We start from the raw sequence: 21,858 nt of genomic DNA on the forward strand, positions 1-21,858 counted from the left end.
TAATCTACAATTTAATAGTGTATATTATAAGCAATAAACAAATAACGCATACGTTTAGATTAAAAGTTTACAAGAGTTATTTTAATTTAAATGTTAACATGTTAAAATAATAAAATTGTTATTCGTTAAGAAATAAAACTTTGATAAAAGAATCTATATATTTTATGTTTGGCTAATTTCATAAGGATAAAATAAAAATTGGAAAGAAAATGTAAAAAAAACACACCAAGCTTGATTATACAAATCGGGACGCTTATTTTTCTTGACAAAACCAACAACTAATCCAGCTGGATTAAATAGAAAATAATTTATTCTTAATTTGTCTATGTACAACCTTTTGATTTTCTGTATTTCATTAAATAGTTATTTAAAAAGATTAATTTTAACAGAACATTATAAAGGGTTAAATAAAATCTAATACATTAATTAAAAAAAAAAAATTTAAAAATCCAGTATAGAGCCATCCGGAAAGTTGTGTAGCTGAAAATCACGCTATGACAGCGACTAAGTGACGGCACACCGCACCCCCATTGTAATATTGAGGTATAATTATTTTTTATGAAAAATAAACTTTATAATAAATATAAAAGTTAAGAGACAAATATTATCTGTTTATTTGACAAGAATCAAGTTAGCATTTAAACCAAAATAAGTTAAAATAACATTTCAATGAGTTTATTATAATGTTATATATTATAATATTGTTAAAGAAATATTATATTAAATTTAAAACTATTTAAGACTGGTACAATTATAACTGAAGAAATGACTTAATCTTATTTCAAATTTGAAAAACGTATATTTTCATAGTAGGAAATAAAGTGAATACATAATTAAAATATTAACCTATTACTTATTTCATTTCAACTTCTTCTATACAAAAAAAAATATTAAAAATTTAAACTAAACATGGTTTGCAAAATTTAGTTTAAGTGTGTTTGTGTATTTAATATAGTTTCAAGTTATGTAAACCCTGAGCTATTATTGCTTGTATTCGTTCGAGATGATTTTCGTTTATTGTTCACTAAAAACCAAATAATGAACACTGTAAGTATTCATTAAAAAAATTGAAGTAAACAAATAATTAATAAATATTAATACAGCCCGTAGTAGAATTATATGTTTTATTTAAACGAAGACTGCTTTATTTTTACTTTTCAGAAAAAAAATCTGTTGACTAATTCTATACTATTCAATTTAATAACGTGCTTATCATCATACCTGTGTTATCTGATGTAGGCATCAAATATTGCCTAATATAAAATGCTAAACAACTATACACAAATTCATATTGAGCCTAAAAATCAAACACCATTATTTTTACATTGAAATTAATTAGCGGAAAATTAATTTTTACTTGTGTTTGAACCATGTTAGCCCTGAGCTTACGTAACTTCAAAACTGTTTTCAAAACATCAAGTTTACTTTTTTCGTGAATTTGTCGTAAAAGTATATCGCATGCTATATAAGTTCCTGTTCTACCGATTCCAGCGCTATTTCAATGACATAGCAGTATTTAGTTTTAAAAAATATGTCTGACTTTGAATTATATAAACAATATGTCACCTGCAATGCACTACAATTATACCAGCTGGAGCTTTTGCTTGTACTATTTGGCAAAATTTCACCATTACAGACGGTTCGCTAGGGACACCAAAGTCTGGCCAATTATGAAACTGAAAATGTCTGATGGTTTTCTCCTTATCTTCCTGGTTTATATGTTAAGTAAATATTATTTTACTATTCTAATTTTAGAAAAAGGTAATATTTCGTAAAAAAATTTGCATATTAAAATATCTTATTCATACTTTTTTAATTGTAATTATTCTAGTAGTGTAAGAGTGCTCATTGTCGACAATCATAATATCATTATTTACATAGATATTACCAAACACTAGCTTTTCTTGGTTGTCAGGAAAATATTTTTCACATTTTATCTAAAAGATTTAGTGATAATTTCGTCTTTGTTATAATTATTATTATTCTTTAAATTAAAACGCCATAGCGTTTTAAGGACTTAAATAAGTATCGCCAAAAATATAAAGAATTCGATAAGTATGAATTTTTATTTACTTTTCCTTGTTCAGTTATATGACATAACATAACAATTGCAGAAATATCGAAATCCAAAATCATCTGCCACATATCAGCGCATGTATTTTTTGTAGGACCCTGACTTGCAATATATTGTAAAATTCCTTTAGAATCCTAGATGTATTTTTTTATAAATTATTAATATCAGTATAATTTTTTTTTTAATTTATTTATGTTATCTAAACAATAGTATTAGTAAAAATTAGAAACTTAAAATAAATTGATAAATCGTATTTTAGCGTAACTTAGGTCTTTTTCAAGTCTAAAGAATGAGTTTTAGCGAAACATAAAAATATGTTAATATATATATATATAATATTTAAATTATAAACATAATTGTTAATAATAAATAATTATTATTATTAAAAATTTTAAAGTTTATTTTATTTTTTATAATACTCACTTCAATCAATGATGCATTTATGTAGTTACCATCATTGGAATTAATTGCAACTCTGTTATAGTCATCTACATCAAATAAATAGCTTTTTCAAAATATTTATACATCAATTAGTACTAAGTTTTAAAATTTTTACAAGGTAGTATATTGGTATATCGGTTTTTTGATTTATTCTGAGGCATCAATGCAATATCCATTGAGGCAATAGGTTTCATGTGCATTGTCAAAATATTGAATTCCGCCTCGATTTGCTGAGGATTTTTATCCAGCAACTCTTGATAGCTCATTACGCTTGATAATTTAGAGTTATCATCTGATCTTTGTATAGTTTTACGTACTGTCCTGTATAAAAATGTTAATAAATAAAAATATTTAAATGTATCAATACTATTCATACCATGGTACTTTTTTGTTTAAAACGCAACATATTCCAGTCGTTGTTATCAGTATTGCTAAAAGAACACTGCATAATATCAAATAATATATTGTAGTATACTTGCCGGCTATAAACAAAATATATATTTAATAGGACTAGATTGATAAACCTCATTTTGTTGGTAGTTACATAACCTTAGCAACATATTGATGAATACTATATTTATAACACCTAATTCTTATTCAATCAATTTCAGTTTATTACTATACATGTCGGTAACATTAATGTAGGAATATAAAACGCTTTTTAAGTTTCGATAAACACCCGTTATAGAATAACCAAAAATAAAAAAAATTCAATTGTCAAATGATAAAATAGAATTACTATAAATTAATTTGGCTATTAAAAAACAAAAAAAAAAAACAATTAAGACATTAGTTGTAGTATATAGTCCAATATTTTTGGATTACAACTTAATTACTTCATAATAGAGAATGGTGTGATACTGTAGACCACTCAAATTCTTGAGTACTGATGTATAATTGCGTTATTGCAGTTAGTTCCTGAACATGTGATCATGCGGGAACTATAACAATAACGCACACTATGCCATCCACCCTCAGCGAATGGAAGACGACGTTGTATTTTTGAATACAAGAGAAGAATAGTACATTATTGTCAACAACGGTATATTATTTAGGAATTAAAAAAATATATATATTTTCTATCCATGCGTAAATGTGTCCTAATTTACTCACGTGTCGTAAAAGGTACAGTCCAAGAATCTTGAAATCCGTGATCGGTGAAAACTCTCAATTTCATCCTGTAATTCGTACCTGGCCTTAGTGGACCATTACAATAGATGTTTACATCACTTATATGACAAGAGTCATCAACGCCAATATCAAAAATCGCTTGATCATCGGTTTGATCTAAAACTTTTTATAAAAAAATATTTTATCATCAAAAATGTTTATGCTTTAAAACTATTTTTACCATTAAAGGGCATCCAACCATTTGGAGTAGTTTGATAAGCTAGTATAAAAGGATAAGGAGCTGCCATTGCCCAAGTTTTTAATTCAGGAGGCCATTTGTCCTGATCATTGCGCTCGCCTCTTTCTGGTATATCAGGAAAACCACCATCTTGAAGAACAATTATAGAATAGGACCTAATTGTTCCATTTAGGTTTGAAAATAATTTGGTAGAAATATTCACTCGAACTCTTGTTAAATAGTTTTCATATACAGTAACTCTTAGATAACGATGAGTATCATATTTAGATGGCAAATTAGGACCTAAAAATTTCATTTTTTCCATGGACCATATAGCACTGTAAGTATCATAATGTAGTAACTCAAAATATAACATACTAATATATGGAACGAATTTATCATTTAATTATATTTATAGACAATATTATTTAATATTATTGATTTAATTTTATAAATACGACATAATTCGCTAATGTGTTGAAAAAGACGTTATTTGTACCATGAGAAAACATGTATAAACAATTCAATCAATATTAACAAATTTTGAGTTACTACGCTAGAGTTCTCACACTGCGATCTTATAAGCAAGTATGAGTCAATATAAGAAATTGCTCTTTTATTTTACAATTAAATATAAAAGAAAACAGATACTATCAATTTTTGAATTAAGGGAATCATACTCGTTGATAATGTAGTAAAAAGTATAGAATTGTCTTGCCCTACTACTTCGACGTCATATGTAATTGCCGCAACTGTGAAACGATAATTATATGCAGGTAGCAGGTTTGTAACATTATATTCATATGTTTTTTTATTTCCCTATATCAAGATAAATATTAATGTCTAAAAATAATCCGGATATTAATTGTTGATTAAAAAAATTACCATAATGTCATATTTTATACCAAAAATATGACTATCATATGCATATCTCTCTCCTATTGTAGTGCTATGAAAGAACGCTATCCTACCATTTGGTTCACAAGGATGTTTCCAACTAATTGTTACTGAATTCGAAGTTATTGATAAAACTTTTAAGTCTACTACTTGTGAACTACCTGTGATTAAAAATAAAATACTACTCATTCGTTATTGAAAATATTATATATAAATACACAGTTTTTTTAAATATCTATAAAAGTTAAGGAGAAAAAGTTTACATTTTTTAGAAAAAAGAGTAAAAAAAAAAAATTGAAACTTCTAAAATTGTAATTTTTTATGAGTTTCCATATATTTATTGAGTACGAGGGATATTTCTTTAATTTTATTGCAGTTTATTCAATTAGGTATACTTTGTTTTGTTTTGATGTATTGTTAAGCAAAATTGGTCAAATACGATCTGAAAAAGTAGAGACAGGTACGAAACAAAAAAATAAATACATATAGTAAATCCAATATCTATTAGATTTTAAATTATCTATTAAATAAACTATTTGGGAACCTTTTTATATAACATGCAAATTTATAGAGAAATTTATACAATACTGTAATTTACATTTGCTGTGAAAAACAGTAGCTCATTAAAGGAAAATTTTGAGAATTATACTTAAAACATCTATGATGTATAAATTCAATTTTGAAGATTCTTTATCTGTTTATAACTATAAATTTATAAATAGACATTTGGAAAAAATTTAAGTTGTTTATTTTTGAAAATTATCTGAAGGATCATTTTTACTTTTTGTTAAAGAACAAAATTAATCTAAGTGTAGCTGTAAGTTGACAATGATAGCGATAGGCCTTGTACCCCATTGTCTCGGGATCAATTCTTATATACCCTTAAAACTGTCGCAATTTTTCTATAGCCTACTCTTTAAAAATAATAACAGTAACAAAAGATAATTGTCAAACTATAATAATACAATGATTTGAAAAAAAAAAAAGTAGTTGTACTTGACGGTGCAGTAATTATTGTTGTAGCTGAAGAATTTCCATATTCATAGTCCGTTATTGCAAATAACTCTATTTGATATTCACTAGCTGGTTTAAAATCATTTTTGATTTCATATCGGAATTCTTTTAATCCTATAAATAAATCATCCAACATGCACTAAAAGATCTATCAAAACTAAGTGATTGATTGTGTTTTAAAAACATTAGAAATTAAACAGTAATGCTCAAACCTGTATTTTTAAATTTATCTTCAAATTCATCGCTATTTTGTTCTACATTTATGTTATATGTCCATTGATCTTGATTTTTAAAAGAACAGTATTTTGGTACTTCATAGACATAGTTTTTAAATCTTACACTTAATCGATATGCAATAATATTCCTGTTTGACGAATATGATGCCCACTGAACAAGCATAGATGTAGGAGATACAAATATCACTGATAAATTAAGAGGAACCTCAGGTGCTATTCAAATTTAATACATTAATATTAATTAATTTATTTATTTTTGCATATCCGTTTTTAATTTATAACTGTGTTAAGTGTTATTAAAACGCAAAAAATTAAAATACCAGTAGAATGATAGACTCTGTATAATTTTTATTTATTTAAAATTGTAATGATTACTTTCAGTTTCTGTCGTAGCAACGATTCTAGCAGGGATTCCATCTTCATTATTTAACATAACAGGAAACACTAAAATTATGTAAGATGTTTTTGGTTTTAACTGTGTAAGTTTTATATGGTTATTCTAAATTGAAAATATAACAAAATGTTTTATATTCATTTTTGCCAAATAATAATAGAGTATGAGGAATTGTGATTACTTGAGTATTCAGTGATGAGCAATCGAAATTATTACCACAGTAAACAATCCGAAAAAAATTTACACAAAGAGGAAAATTCTTTGGTGCATTCCAACTGAGAAATAAACTTCTGGGCTCATTGGTAACATAAGATAAATTTTCTACCGTCCCAGTAACTAATAAAATAATTTATAGATGTTAATAAACTATTTATTACAAGTTCTAAATGCAAATGTACTTTCATGTTTGGTAGTAAAATTGAATCGAGTTGATTTTCCTTTGTCGACTATCCTATCTACAGGTATAATATAACCCGTGTATTGGGTACAAGGCTCCAAATTGTTCATATAATAAAAATTATTTTCTGTAAATAATTGTTCCTTTAAGTGTGTTTCTTGCGATCGAGACCATGATATTCTATAATTAATTGAACAAGTTGATTTTTCCAAAAAATTATTCCAAGATAATATTGCTGCTCGACTATATACACTTACGGAAAAATTATTAATTGTTTCTGTTTCTGTAAAAAATTTATTTTAAAAAAATTAATGATAAAAGTAATATTTATTGTGGGTAATATATTATTTACTTTATTAAATATTTTATTTTTTTCAAATTAAATTACGCTAATTAAGCTATAAACTTATTTTACCTATAAATTTAAAGTAGCCCCTTCAATTATAGAAGCACATGGATCACCATTTAAGGGAGTTACATTCGACATGTTTATTTATTTTTTACTCATAATTATTTAATTTTTGCAATGTTTGTCAAAACACTGTGTGTTTTATTAAAAATAATGTCTGAATGTTCGGTGCAAATTACGCTGGTTAGGTAACGTTCTAAATTGTATCAGGTCTATGGCGAGGACTAGTAATTTTAAGATAAATGGATTGTATAAATGAATAAAATGAATTTAAAACAAATAAACAATTAACTGTAATAAAAATTATAAAAAATTTTGTATTGCGTTTATGAAGAAACCTTTTCAAATGATGAATCTATTTTGTAAAACATCCCCGGGGTTCATATAGGCCTTAGTTTGGCCCTTGAGCGACACTCTATTTAAACTTTAACTCACAGATAATTTTCCTCTCGTCTATACATTACTAAAAGTTATATTAATTCAAAAAGAACATTTACAAAACTAGTTATCAGCCAGTCAAAATTATATTTACTTCATTCCACATTATTCATAAAAAAATAATCATGGTTTCCCGTTTACTTGAAAAAGTTACTCCTAAAATAAACTTATGAAAACAATTTTTTTTTTTTTAAATAAACTTTATAAAATAAAATAAAATTTAAATGTGTATATTTTTATTAAAAATTATCATTTAATCAATAAATGGGGGATGTTAATAGTATTCTTAATAAATTACATTCTACATATATTTCAGCTGGAACAGATCTAAGTAACAACTTTTATAACTTTATATCTATATTATAAATTCCCTATGTTTTTTTTTTATATATCAAAGTTTACATTTTTAGCAGCGTTACGATCATACTTTTTATTATTTTTTTTAATAATAAAATGAATAAATATAATTTTAATTTTCAACAGTTTATAATTGCCTTTTTTTGTACACGTTACTTGTAGTCATCTTAAAGAATAAATTATGTTGCTTGTTATATTATGTATTATATATTATGTGATATGTTATATTATGTAAGTTAAACATTCATAAAAATTAGATAATAAGTGAGCTAATGATATCAGTTATTTATTAAATTAACATTACACTAAAATATCTCTGACAAACTGACATTTAATATATTATATAAAAATTTTCATCAATATAAATCTTTATTTTTCTTTGTATACCAGCAATTAAGAAAAACAACATAAATTTATTTATAAAATAACTATCTCAAAATGTTGCCATAACTTTTTGGAAATTTCTGGAAACATACTGATTTTGTATTATTATAAATATACAGTTTAGAAAGTAATCTAATTTAATCTAATAAATAAATATAATACTTACGAATAATACTTAGTGTTGATACAGCTTTAGTTGTAGAGGGTCCAAGTACAATTTTATCATCAGTTATGAAAATGCACCTTACAGTTATAATGTATGTAGTGCATTCTATTAGATCATTTAATTTTAATCGTGTTGTGCTGGTGTTTATTATTTCGCTAGTTTGATGATTTGAATAACTTACTAAATAGTTCATAGATTTATTATTAATATCTAATACTGGTAACCACCCTACATCAATAGTTGATGAACCAATAGCATTTACCGTTAGATGAATATAATTGGTTTCAAACAATTTCTCTAAAATACGTTTTCCATTAAATATCAAATCATCAAATATATAATAATAACATTTAATTAAATATTAAGCGTAAAAATTTAATTAAATTGTTTAAATGTTAGATTTTGTTTGGTATTTTATATAACCAACGGTAATTTCGAAAATTTAAGAATTTCTTCATTTCAAAAGAATTTTAATTTTTGTCATCGTTTAAGATGTTATTATTATTGAAAAGTTCGAGATATTTCAACGTTATTATTATTTTTTTTTTTCAATAAAAATAAAAATTCAATATACCAATGTGTATTTTATAAATAAATTAAACAGATAAATTTTATTAAGCATTCATAATTAATACTTAAATACCTGTTTCGTTGTACGATAATTGATTTGATGCAGTTAAAATTTTGATAGAGAGCGATAGATAAACATAAATGCCCGTTATCAAAAAGAAAACATTAATGTTTTTCGTATAAGAATTATTCATATTAACGAATGTATTGAATTTAAACAATAATGCGTTAATAATATTCAAAGTTTTAAAGTAAGCACGACATAGGACAACTTAATTTTTAAAGTGTAAAAGCTTACCAATAAATATGTAATCAAACTAATATGCACACAATAGTTTTAATTAAAAAATAATATCGATTTAATTAATTAGCTGATTTATCTCTAATGTTACTGACTTACGTCTATTTGAATAATATGAGGCGATAATATGAGGACAGATGTCTGAAACTAAAGACATTGATATTTTTTATTTAATAAAAAATTAATAGAGATTAGATAAAAGGTTAACACTTAAGTGTAACATAAGCTTTATGTACAATGAATTGGTTCATTAAACGTCATTATTTAAGTTTAAAAACATGAAAGAATTTATTCAACAAAAAAATAACCTAATGAAAAAACAAAAAAATTCGCAGATTGTAAATAAATACTACAGTACTAATTACTAAAAGGAAAACATTAGTGCAAAAAATGTCGTATAAATATATGTTTGGCAATTTTATTTGAGCAAAGTATCTAGAATTATTTTATATAAGTTAGTAGGACGACAACATTAAATAGACACTTTTTAAGTTATTTTAAGGTATATAAACTATATCTTGACAAAACAATGAGAAATGAGACCACTATTGAAATTATAAATACATTATTATAACAATGGCATAAACCAAGGTGTCCATCTTTGTTTATTAACTAGTTAAAAATTATTTTTTAAATTAACTAATTTTTTATTATGATGTCAAGCTAAAATGAATATAGAAATTGTTATCTGTAAAAATTATTTAATGTAAATAAATCGATAAATATTAAAATCAGTGATTTCTGATTTTGATTAAATACTAATATACTAAAATTGATTGGCATCAATATTGATTTAATACATAAATTATTTTTATCACATAATAACTAATACTATAACTAATTTCCTAAAACTAAATAAAATGAGACGAGGTAAATTTTCATTCATTTATTTGTCTATTAATAAACAATTATTCGTCTGGAATCTATGGTCAAAACATTTTGTTACAGCATCACTGATTTTAATAGAAATTGTGCTTTTGTCTTACATTACATTTATTTTTCTAAAAGAAACATTGTTTTCTCACTTCTTTTTAATAAAAAAAAATATATAACTACATATAATTATAATATCTAACTTGATATTAAAAATTTCATAAGGTAAAAAAAGAACAAAAATAATTGTACTCTTAGTGGTAGACTATGAAGATTTATTTCTTTAATTTTGATTCTCGATGGATATAGATAAAAAAAAGTATATATACGGTATTTTCTTTAAAAAATTGTATAAATAGAGTATATTATTTGCTATTTATTTTTATCATATTTTTATTAGCAGCAGGTGTGTATTGGAAGGTATACGCGGGTATACGGCATATACCCGAATTCCTATTTTCAAATTTAATAAAAAGATTAGTATTTTAAGGGTATACGCTAAATAAAATTTGTAAATTACAGGTTTTTAAATTTTCGTTATTATTTATCTTATGATAATAGATATTAGAAGCATGTGGCGTGCGCGCCATGTATTACAATTGTTAAAAATAGATTCGTAGCAAACAATAAAATACATAAAGGTAATTCCATCCAAAAAAATTTTCATTGATAATGTAGTTTGTTATGTTATACTTATATTTGGTTAAACTATTCATTTATACCTAATTGTATTATTACACTACTTGATTGTGCAAATTATTTTATTAAATTATATCGACATGGAATATAATAAACAATTCACAAAAAATTACAAATTATTTTTTTTCTACGATAGTGACCAAAAGAATTAAAACCACAGCTGATGATAAAGTCACAGATACTAAAAATGTAAGTAATAATTAATTCATTTGTTTAAATTTTTATAATATCTAAAGTGTCTAAATTTTAATTGATAGAGATGCATTAAAAACTTTTTTAAATTTAAAAACAAAAAGTATGTTTTTTCTTTGCAATAATAATGTATATTTTAGCTCAGTTAAATATGTAAAATAAGTAAAAATTTATTTAAATATTGGCTAATGATTGATTTTTGGTAATCTTAAAATTTAATAGTTTAACCCATACATTAGATTTAATATGATTGTTCAAAATGGTTAATTTTTGTTTTCTAATAATTTGTTTTTTTTTCCTATTGATATCTCACAAATTTATTTACAAAAAATTATGTAAAAATATTTAAAAAATATATCAGATTTTTTGAAAAATATAATTAAACATTATTTTATGATATTTACAGAAAGTAACCAACAATACCGATGTCAATGAATCAAGTTCTGCTAACATTATCAATACATTTTTGTGTCCAGCCGATTGGACCTTTGAACAGTGGCAATAAAAAAATAAATAAATATGTTTGGATGAATTGTCAAAATGATAAAATTGGCTGTTTAAATTGTCAAAAGTTTAGTAATATGCGAAATTCTAATAATACCAGCATTAAAGTATCTTTAGAGTAGTCTCTTTTTCTTGTTAGTGGAGGAACTAGTAATTATAAAATAATTAGACTCTCTGTTCTCCGAAATAAAATTAAAAAACATTTAACGTCATCAGCTTATAAATTTGATACAAATATATTAATTGAAAGGGAATCGGACAAATTAAAATTTTATTGTTATAAATAAACTGTTTTATATAAAACAGTTTCAAAACACTTCGTATAAATTTCATAAATCTACACTATCAGTTTTTCAGACAGCTTATTATATTGCTAAATATAATAGACCTAATAATGATCATTTTAAACTTTTCGAACTGCAGAAACTTAATGGTGTTGATATAGGGAATACACTTCATTCACGATTTTTATCTACTTCTATAATATCTTATAGGGCAATTGAAATGAAAAAGAAAGTAGTGTGCAATATTGTTGAATCTAAATCAAAGTTATCAGTTTTGATAGATGAATCAACTATGTTAAGTACTAAATCTGATATGGTTGTATATATTAAAGCATCCATTTCTTCTGAAGATCCAATTTTTGTATTTTTAGCTCTTGTTGAACTTAAAAAACAAACATTTGAAAACATAGTGACTCATCTTATTGATTGCTTACATAATTCTGGATTTAATGAATATTTAATGAATAATTGGATATTATTTGTTAGCGACGAAGCTAGTGTACTATTGGGAAAAAAATAACACTCATAGAAGCAGACTCAACTATCAAGAAATCTATTCGAATTTTAGAATCATATAAAGATAATATTGGGGATCATATGAAAGAAGCAGAAATTGCAAATAATAATATGGTTTTCAAAAATATTGAATTAAAAAATTATCCAAAGATCTTACCAATCAGAAAAAATCAATTTCTTACTATTATCTGTAATAATTTAAGGAGTATATTATTAGAAAACATTAATGATTTAAATTTGATTAAAGATATTACTATTATTGATAAAAGTACTTGGCCAGTTAAAGTAGGAATAAGATATGGTGAAACAGAAATTAAAAGGATATGCGAACGTTTCATGCTAAACAAAAACAATGCAATAAATGTATTAAGACTATACATAGATGAAGATGAAAATCCTCGAGGTATTTTTCTTGAGTTAGATAATTGTCTTAAAACTTTTCCTTGTTTGACTGTCGAATGCGAACGAGGTTTTAGTGTTTTAAATTTAATTTACACTGATCTTAGGTCCACATTAACTACAACTAATATTTCTAATTTGATGTTTATATATATCAATGGACCCCCACTTATTTTTTGGAACCCAGAATTCTATATTAAAAATTTATTGGTTAATCAACACAGATCAGCAGATAATATTAGATCAAAAGTGAGTAAAAATAAAAATAAAGATGAAGATATAGATTCGTATAAGAAAAAATTGTGGAATATTCTTTAACATAAATATTTAATGTATTATTGTATGTTTATCATGTACAAAAGTATCTTATCAATAATTTCATAGAATTTGATTAATAAAATGTTAAACATTGTATATTTTAATACTTATTGTACTTAGATTTTAAAATAAAAATTGTTCAGCCTAACCCAATGTAACCTAATTGATGTGAAATGAAATTAAAAACGGATTTATTTGTGATAACTAATACAATGTTTAGTGACTGATTTCCAGGATTAAAGTGGAGGGGCGTGGGTAGATTCAGTCATCCCCCCTCTTTTATTTATGCATTTTTTGCTCATCAATAATTTAATTTTCGCGGGTATTCAAGTTCCTGTATTATCAACAAAAAAATAAAAACTCATTTGAGGCAAAGGGGAGGGAATAGACACGTTAAAGAAATTATTAATAAACAAAAAACAAGAATATTTCTGAATTTTACCCTGAAAAAAGAATAATAATTTTTCTCAGACATATTTATTTCATGCATATAAGTTTGTCAAATATCTATAACTAATCTAGTTGACTTTTTGATAATGAAATTCTAATTATACTGTTTTAATACTATTTAAGGTTAATTAAATATTACTGGAAGGAATATAGATATATCTTACTTACTTGAGTTACTTATCTAAGAATATTAAATTCAAGGAAATGTTATTATGTTTAACACCTGATGACCTAACCTTTTTATATACATATAATTAAAGTAATTTTTATTTAAAATTTATCCTTTTGTAATAATAAAATTATTATTTTCTTACTAGAACTGTTTACACATTTATTTTGAACTTTTTTTTGACTTTCAGATAAAAGATGTTTCAGACCTAACTGAAAAAGCTTGTAACTTTTGATACAATTATGATTTTGTTTATATATATATATATTTGATAATTATTGCTTTCTTATACTATTTTTTTTAACGGCCGGCATTACAGTGGGCCGCCTTGGAACTGCCGTTAAGCATTACTTCAGGGCGACCCACCTTCTTATACTATAACATATTTTTATTATTTATTACTAATAAGAAAAATTAAAAACATTTTAGTGTCAATGTTATGAATGTCTATACATAATACACAATTTCGTCAAGCGACAAATTTGGACGAAATAATTTTAGTCCGACGACACATGAAATAATCTAAAATAAAATATTAGGAAGGGAAGTTGAGTAGGATAGTTTGTAATGAAAAAGTATTAAATATTAAGAAGATAGAATAGTTGGTTAATTATATAAGGAGGTCTCGTGTATAGTAATGTCAAAACGACTAAATAAAGTCATCCTCATATTACCTCTTCTCTTTTTGTTTATTATGTCAAGTTTTAAGGAGTAAAACATTCAAATAAGTATTGGCACTTGCCTTTATTTTCTTTCATAGTTTTTAAATTAATCTTTTATTCATTTCTTAGTTGAATGATAACAATCAAATTAAATCTTGCGTTTATTTCGATTAATATAAAATTATACTGGCGTAGATTCCATATAAGAGAATATTGACCAAGAGCCCCAAAAATTCCCTCTTTTTAGAAATATATATCCTTTTTATACCCTGGACAAATTAAATCAGCGAACTCTAGTGAAATTCCTGAGATGTATGATTATTTGTGATTGGTTACTTGTAATAGAAACCTTAGCGTGGAAGTTACTGATGAGTTATAAGCAACTGGTTTAAAATATTTGGTAATAAATGGTTATTTTTAAAAAGAAACATTTCTTAGATGGTTTTTGCTTTATTCATATAAAAATATTATATAATATTATATTTATAATTATATTATTATAACATTTAGTACATGTGTTCAGTGGTTAAAGTGAGGGTGGACGGAGGGGGACAGAGTCCTCCAACTTATTTGGAGTATAATCTAGCAACCCCTTTAAGTTAAATCCAAATATGCTGGAGTGACGCTTTAATTTTGAACACTGAAGAGTGGAATGCGTTAATATAAAAAATGTATTTGACTAGTCAGTTGTTCAAAAAAAATTAATTGGAGAATAACTTAATAAATTATGAAATTAAAAAAATTTTATAATACAATCGTAGTAATGTAAGTACTTGGACCATGAACGACCGTGACGTAATTATCGTCATTTATTTGTTTTTGGATTATTCAATAGTTGAATTAATTAATTCTTTAATGTAAGCTTAAAAAATTATGTAATTAATTTATGACTACACATGTAATTAAACAACTTATTATATTAGGGATTACAAAGTGATAGAAATAAAAATTTAAGGTGATATAAACATTTGTTCTATCAATAGATCTTACCATCGTTGTTGATATATTTTTAATTTGTTGAATACTTTATAAATTATATTACTATATTTGTTATGTCATATTTTTATATGTACATACCTACCTAAATTGGCTACTGTTAATATTTTTTTCTCAGCTTGTTTCTGTTATAGTATAATATTTAAAATTTAAAAAGACTATTTTGCATTTATTTTCATAATAAATTATAATGTTGATACTGACTTTGTAAAGTTTTGTAAAATATTCATTTCTAATTGATTATTAATGAAATAATAAAAAATATAGGTAGGTACTAATCAATTCCTTTCTAGAGATAATTTTTTTTTTACTAAGTATATTTGCCTATTATGATAAATATCATGTTTAGCCTTTGAGGGGAGATAATTCGAGATCGCTCCTCAATTTTTAGGAACTATAATCCCGCTAGTTTTACCCACTTTAATCACTGCATGTGTTAATAATTATATTAAATGCATTTATTATTTAAATTTTAATATTACTTAGTTTATAATTGGTACTTCAGTATTTACATGTAATAGTTTTAAGTTTCGATTATTTAAATAGTGGTATTTTTTTTAATATAAATTTCACATACATACTAATATCAATATTCCATAATTTGTAAAATAAGCGATGTAAATTGTAAATCGTAAATTATTTGGTTTTTCAATAGTCAACATAAAATTAGTTATTATTTTTATTTCGACTATTCGGTAATTCGATTATTTTTTTTGGTTACTAATCATTTAATTACTGAAACTATTCGATTTCTCCCATCTTTAACTTAGATAACATTTTATGAGAATAGACCGGACACAAAGTTACATAAATCACGATTGTAGATAGGATGGTAACACATTGTTCAATGATGTACAATCTTATAGTAATTTATGTAAAAAGATAGTTTTTTTTAATGTAAAATTATAAATATAGAAATTATTGTATTTTTAACAGATACGCATACTTTTTAAATGGTGTATATTATTTTTCTATTGTATTAATTTTACGAACAGTTAATTTATAGCTTTTCTAATAAACGAGAATTTCTTAAACGCATATCATAATTGAGATGTTTGATCAATTTGTTACACGATATGACATATAAACCTATTAAATTAAGATGTAGAACATAATGTATAAGAGAATAAACATAATAAATGTGACCCAATAAATTCACCCCTTTATTAAAAAAAAATTCACGATTAAACATTTATTACTAATTGTTCCGTAATTTACTTTGTAACACTTATTTTATTCAGATTTCATTAAAAATTGACATTTTTATAAACTTCATACCTTATACCCAGTAAGGGTGTCAACTTAGTTTTTATAATGGGAACACATATTTTGAATTTAATAAAATGTTTGAGATTTTAATGTAATAGAAAATGGCATTTGAATTTTTAGTATAACTTTATTTGTTTATTAGATATAAACATTAAAAGTTTCTAATTTTTGAGTTAATATTTATGTATGATACACAAGAGATTACAAATACAGGCAGCTAATTGATTTTTTATGATATCGATATTAGAAGGTACACAGCATTGTTATTATAAATGGTAGTAGGCACATTGTTGTGAATTTATAAATACACTAACTGATAATACAGAAAGGATATTTATTGATAGTCATAATTAATAATAAACAACCCTTGACTATGACAGCAATGTCATAAAAAAACAATAAGCTATCTAGTTGTGCTACGCAATGCATTATATTTGCAATTGGAGACTCTAGAACTCATTGTGTAAGAGAATGATCATAATAAGTATGACCCAATAAATTCAACACTTAATTTAAAAAAAAAATACACGATTAAACATGTATTACTACTTATTACTCAATAATATACTTTATAACATTTATTTTATTCAGATTTCATTAAAAATTTTCATTTTTATAAACTTTTGTAAAATATTATTGAAAGTTACATAATTAATCGAGATATTCTATAATAAATGTTTATACTTGCTATGTATGGAACTAATTTTACTAAATCTAATAACATATCTCTTTAAATCTTACTACGTATATACTTTAAAAACACACTGTGCTATTTTAATGAAACATGTGAAACATTTATACTTTCAATGTCCTTTTTAAGTTTGCGTTTATCAAAGTATAATCTTATTAAAAAAAAATATATAATTTCAAAAAAACTTATTAAACTGCATCCTAAAAATAATCCGAGTAGTCCTCCAATATTACCTAAAATTGAGTACAAAAAATATGTAACAAGTAATTTATTATGTTTATATATTCTTACCGAGCAACTCATTAAATGGTAGTAAAGCATTTCTCTGAGTAACCGAAATCGATTTTCGTTTATAATATAAATTAGCAACAGCTACTTTTGGAAAACTAGGAGCAAAAAATTATTACAATTTAAAATAATCATAAAATTAAACTTATGAAAATAAAAATTTTTGTATTTAAATATCAAAAGGAAAATTTATTTAAGTTTATCAATGAAAATTAGAAGTAAGATATAATTGTAGTATTATAAAATTATGTTATTTTAAATGACTTTAATTTATATGCCTACTGATCAACATTTGTGAAACTAGTACTCCAATTTCTAAATAATTTGACAACATTGTAATCGTAACTATATGATGAACAATCCGGTAAACATCCACAATCTTTATCACTGGAATTTGGTACTCTTAAATCTTCTTGAAATATTGAAAAATCTATGATATTAAGACATTTTATACAAGTAATTAATAGTAATTATCTATTTTATGTTTAAATAATATAAACTTGCCACTATTGAAAGATGATTTATAGCATCGATAATTCTGACTGCCACATATAGGGACTTCGGGATCTCCTAAATTAATAATAATTAAGATACTTTCAATTTTCCTGAAGGGAGTACCTCGGCTATTAAATAATTTATTATGAACAAAAGAAAAGACATGAAATATTTTTGTAGAAAAACAATATGTATACTTTAGCTATACTCCGATTTAACTTCTTTTAATGTTTAATTCAAAATTGTTTTATCAACTAACTTGGCTGATAAAATGCAGCACAACCACATCTCCTCAAAGTTGCATTAGCTCGGCATTCAATTTCACAATTATGAGCTGTATATATCTTAAAATATTTTAAACTTCTTTCGTTTTCAAAGTAACAATTTCGAGTTTCGGGTGACCATTTAGAAACTGCTTGAGATGTAGGTTTGTAATACACTGTCAGTGATACTGAAAGCAAGCGATCATTAATAAAATACGCCGACGGTTGGTAACCAATAGGTGTATCTGAAGGTTTATGGAGGATTAGCTGAAAAAGAGTAGTTAGTGAAGTCAATATTCATAAGATAGAATAAAATAATAACGGTTTATCGGAAGGATTGTGTAAACTTAACTTAAAAATAAAGAAAGTTTTCATGAACCAATACATGAAACTTATTATTGATAAATAAACCCAGACTAACCATAACACCAGACATAGTATGAGGACAATAATTGTCACCTTCAATATTTCTCAAATTGAAAACCAATCTTACTGCATCGTTGTTAGTATCCCCTGTAACTCTCCAAGGAGTATCGAACGGTATTGCATTTTTACTGAAGCCTTTATCAGGTGACCAGGAAGTTTCTTTTTTCTTTGTAATAATGTCAGCTAAAGTGTGGTTTGGAAACGATAATCTAAAAATATAAAATTATAATTATAATTATAAAATTTGTATGATTAAATAATTACTNCTGTAACATTTGTATGATTAAATAATTACTAAAATAAATAATTAAAAATTACGTTTCATAATATTTAGAATGAAATAGCAACTGAAAAGGAATCATATTAAGCGAGTAACAAAGACCATATTGTGTAAAAATTGGTTGAAAATATTGACAGCTGGATTGTATTTCATCGCCTAGCCAGTACATAGTAATTATTCGCTGATCACATGTCACAGCAAATTTCTTAAAAATAAATTAAAAATCTGAATATTAAATTATCAATTATTCCATGCATTTAAGACAAATGAATAACATTTAATCATGAATTTATATTAACTAGGTTTAAATTAAGCAAATAAAAGAATAAAAAGGATGTCCTCTTTAATTCTTGTTATAATTATAACTTTTCTGCGCTTTCCATTTTGAAAAATGGTTACAAATGAAGTAAAAATTGTCTGTCATAAAAACAACTAACATAATTAACTTATGATTTTTATAGTTATTTGTATTATTATTGTCGAAAAAGATTATACGTAGTTAAATAATCTGTCTAAAATATATCAATTATTTTGTTCAAATTGTGCAATGCTATATTTTACTTGTAAGTGAAAAAGGAAAATTTTTAAAAAATAATAATAAATTTTTCCTTTCACAAGTACTTTTAGAATTCTTAAAAAGAGTATAAAATTAGAGATTCTATTCATTTTTTCTCACTTGAAGAATTTTTTTCCAATGTTTTGGTTTTATAGATTTTAACGATATATTTTTATTTACACTATAATAGTCGTTACATATCGTGTTCATTGAATCTTTGAACTCACTGAAAATTGATTTTCAAATGTATGCTTTTTATAAAAAAATGAAAAAAATATATATACCTCTTAGAAACTTCATCCATAATAAGTTTATAATCAAGATTTTGTAGCTGAATATCACTACAAAATGTAATAGCTGGAAACGGAATGTCCCAAACATTATACTTAAGATCTTCTAACGTTAAAACCATATTGTTACTCTTCCAATTATTAAATAAAACGATTATTTCTGCTCCGCAGAAGTACAGTACCAAAGACATAATACTGAACCATAGAATTCTGGTAACAAAATCGCATTTTTATAAAAAAAACCGACAAATTTATCGTTTTTTATATTAGGTTTATCTAGCTAATAATTATTAGTTAGATAATAACTTATATATTATAATTATTTATAACTAATTTTAAATATGTTTAAAATTAAAATTCTATCAAACGCTAAACACATACTGTATTTCTTTAGCGTTGAAAATGGTATTATTGTTCTCGATTTTTTAGTGATTTTCGTGATTTTTTAGTTGTTTTTTGTGGCTCATTGAATTAAATATTTTTATATTTATTTTTAGTTAAAAATTAATATTTTTTAATATAATTTTAATTTTAAATCATTAGCCACAAGTAATCAATTTTTAGAGAGATTTACAATACAATCTCTTATACTGTAATCTTGCTTCAGTATGATAAATTTATATTTATAAAATCTTATTTGAAGGGAAAATACCAAATGAATGGAGGAATTGTATTGTAGTGCCGATACTTAAAGGTAAAGGAGACATACAGGAGTGTGCAAATTATAGAGGCATAAAGCTTATGAGTCATAGTATGAAAATTTGGGAAAAGGTAATAGATAAGAGAATAAAAAATGAGACATCGGTATCTAAAAACCAGTTTGGATTTATGCCTGGTAAGTCAACAATGGAGCCAGTATTTTGTGTGAGGCAACTAATAGAAAAGTTAAGGGAAAAGAAGAAAAAACTGTGTATGATATTAAAATAAAATTTGGAGAAAGCGTATGATAGAGTGCCGAGAGAGGTTTTAAAGTGGGCATTGATGAAAAAAGGAGTCCCAAAAAGGTACATTAATATAATAGAAGATATGTATGATGGCACTTGTACCAGGGTAAAAAGCGTAGGAGGAGTATCAGAAGGTTTTCGGGTAAGAGTTGTTTGTTGACAATATAGTGGTAATAGGAGAAAATAGGGAGGAAATTAACCAAAGGCTAGAGGTGTGGAGATCAGCTCTTGAAGAAAAGGGTTTAAGAATAATTAGAAGTAAGACAGAGTATATAGAGTATGAGTTTGACAAAGGAGAACACGAGGTAGGTGAAATGAGTAGGTCAGTGACAATATGCGAAGACGTTATTGGAGAGATGGAGAGTTTTAAGTATTTAGAGTCAGTTGTGCAAAAGAGTGGTGATATTGACGAGGATGTAGACACAGGAAAATAAAGGTGGATCAAGTGGACAGAAGCGTCTGGCATCATATGCGATAAAAGAATTCCAATGAGACTAAAAGGTAAATTCTACAAGACTATAGTGAGACCATCTATGATGTATGGTTCAGAGTGTTGGAAGGTTGATAAGAAAGTAGAGCAGAGATGAGAATTCTTAGATAGATGAGATGAGTGACTAGAGAAGATAGGATAAGGAACGAGCATATAAGAGGAAGTATAGGTGTAGTGTCAATCGTGGATAAGATGAGAGAAAATAGACTTACATGGTTTAGTCATGTTATGCGGAGAGTAGAATCGGAACATAATACACTTATATAAACATTTGAATAACTGTATTTTTTTGATAGTATAAACATTTCGATACGTTTTGGGAGCTAATAGAACAAATGTACTTTTTAAAACTAGTTGATTTAGTTATTCATAGTTTTC

At 25.0% G+C, this 21,858-nt stretch overlaps 2 protein-coding genes across 9 annotated transcripts in view; both read right to left on the minus strand.

Moving 5' to 3' along the window:
- LOC126902868 (phosphatidylinositol phosphatase PTPRQ-like) lies at positions 1–9,555 on the minus strand. 7 transcript variants are annotated; one of them, XM_050680542.1, is made up of 20 exons: positions 9,199–9,415; positions 8,556–8,852; positions 6,803–7,084; positions 6,586–6,740; positions 6,386–6,509; positions 5,987–6,223; positions 5,757–5,888; positions 4,749–4,921; positions 4,544–4,682; positions 3,867–4,166; positions 3,629–3,802; positions 2,892–2,997; positions 2,631–2,836; positions 2,498–2,562; positions 2,074–2,208; positions 1,809–1,937; positions 1,567–1,709; positions 1,358–1,493; positions 1,222–1,297; positions 1–1,045 (listed from the first exon to the last, which is right to left on the minus strand). In XM_050680542.1, the coding sequence occupies exons 1-20, from the start codon at positions 9,317–9,319 to the stop codon at positions 963–965; spliced, it is 3,213 nt and encodes a 1,070-aa protein (XP_050536499.1). In that variant the 5' UTR covers positions 9,320–9,415; the 3' UTR covers positions 1–962. The 7 variants fall into 7 exon arrangements, with proteins under 7 accessions (XP_050536499.1, XP_050536517.1, XP_050536490.1 ...); XM_050680560.1 differs by having other exon boundaries at positions 3–1,045; positions 3,629–3,808; positions 8,556–8,735; XM_050680533.1 differs by having other exon boundaries at positions 3–1,045; positions 3,629–3,808.
- A 7,850-nt stretch (positions 9,556–17,405) lies between these two features.
- The window catches only part of LOC126902898 (pickpocket protein 28-like), a 9,625-nt gene continuing 5,172 nt past the window's right edge, over positions 17,406–21,858 (minus strand). For both annotated transcript variants that reach the window (XM_050680602.1, XM_050680612.1), the window contains exons 2-10: positions 20,041–20,256; positions 19,877–19,982; positions 19,239–19,405; positions 18,916–19,129; positions 18,491–18,761; positions 18,241–18,306; positions 18,019–18,166; positions 17,740–17,834; positions 17,406–17,681 (exon numbers count right to left, since the gene is read on the minus strand). In XM_050680602.1, coding sequence (XP_050536559.1) covers positions 17,527–17,681; positions 17,740–17,834; positions 18,019–18,166; positions 18,241–18,306; positions 18,491–18,761; positions 18,916–19,129; positions 19,239–19,405; positions 19,877–19,982; positions 20,041–20,256 — 1,438 coding nt within the window. In that variant the 3' untranslated portion in view covers positions 17,406–17,526. The remainder of the gene's footprint in view (positions 17,682–17,739; positions 17,835–18,018; positions 18,167–18,240; positions 18,307–18,490; positions 18,762–18,915; positions 19,130–19,238; positions 19,406–19,876; positions 19,983–20,040; positions 20,257–21,858) is intronic.

The sequence above is a fragment of the Daktulosphaira vitifoliae genome, unplaced genomic scaffold, assembly GCF_025091365.1.
Source record: "Daktulosphaira vitifoliae isolate Bord-2020 unplaced genomic scaffold, ASM2509136v1 Scaffold_1, whole genome shotgun sequence".
NCBI classification, from domain to species: domain Eukaryota; kingdom Metazoa; phylum Arthropoda; class Insecta; order Hemiptera; family Phylloxeridae; genus Daktulosphaira; species Daktulosphaira vitifoliae.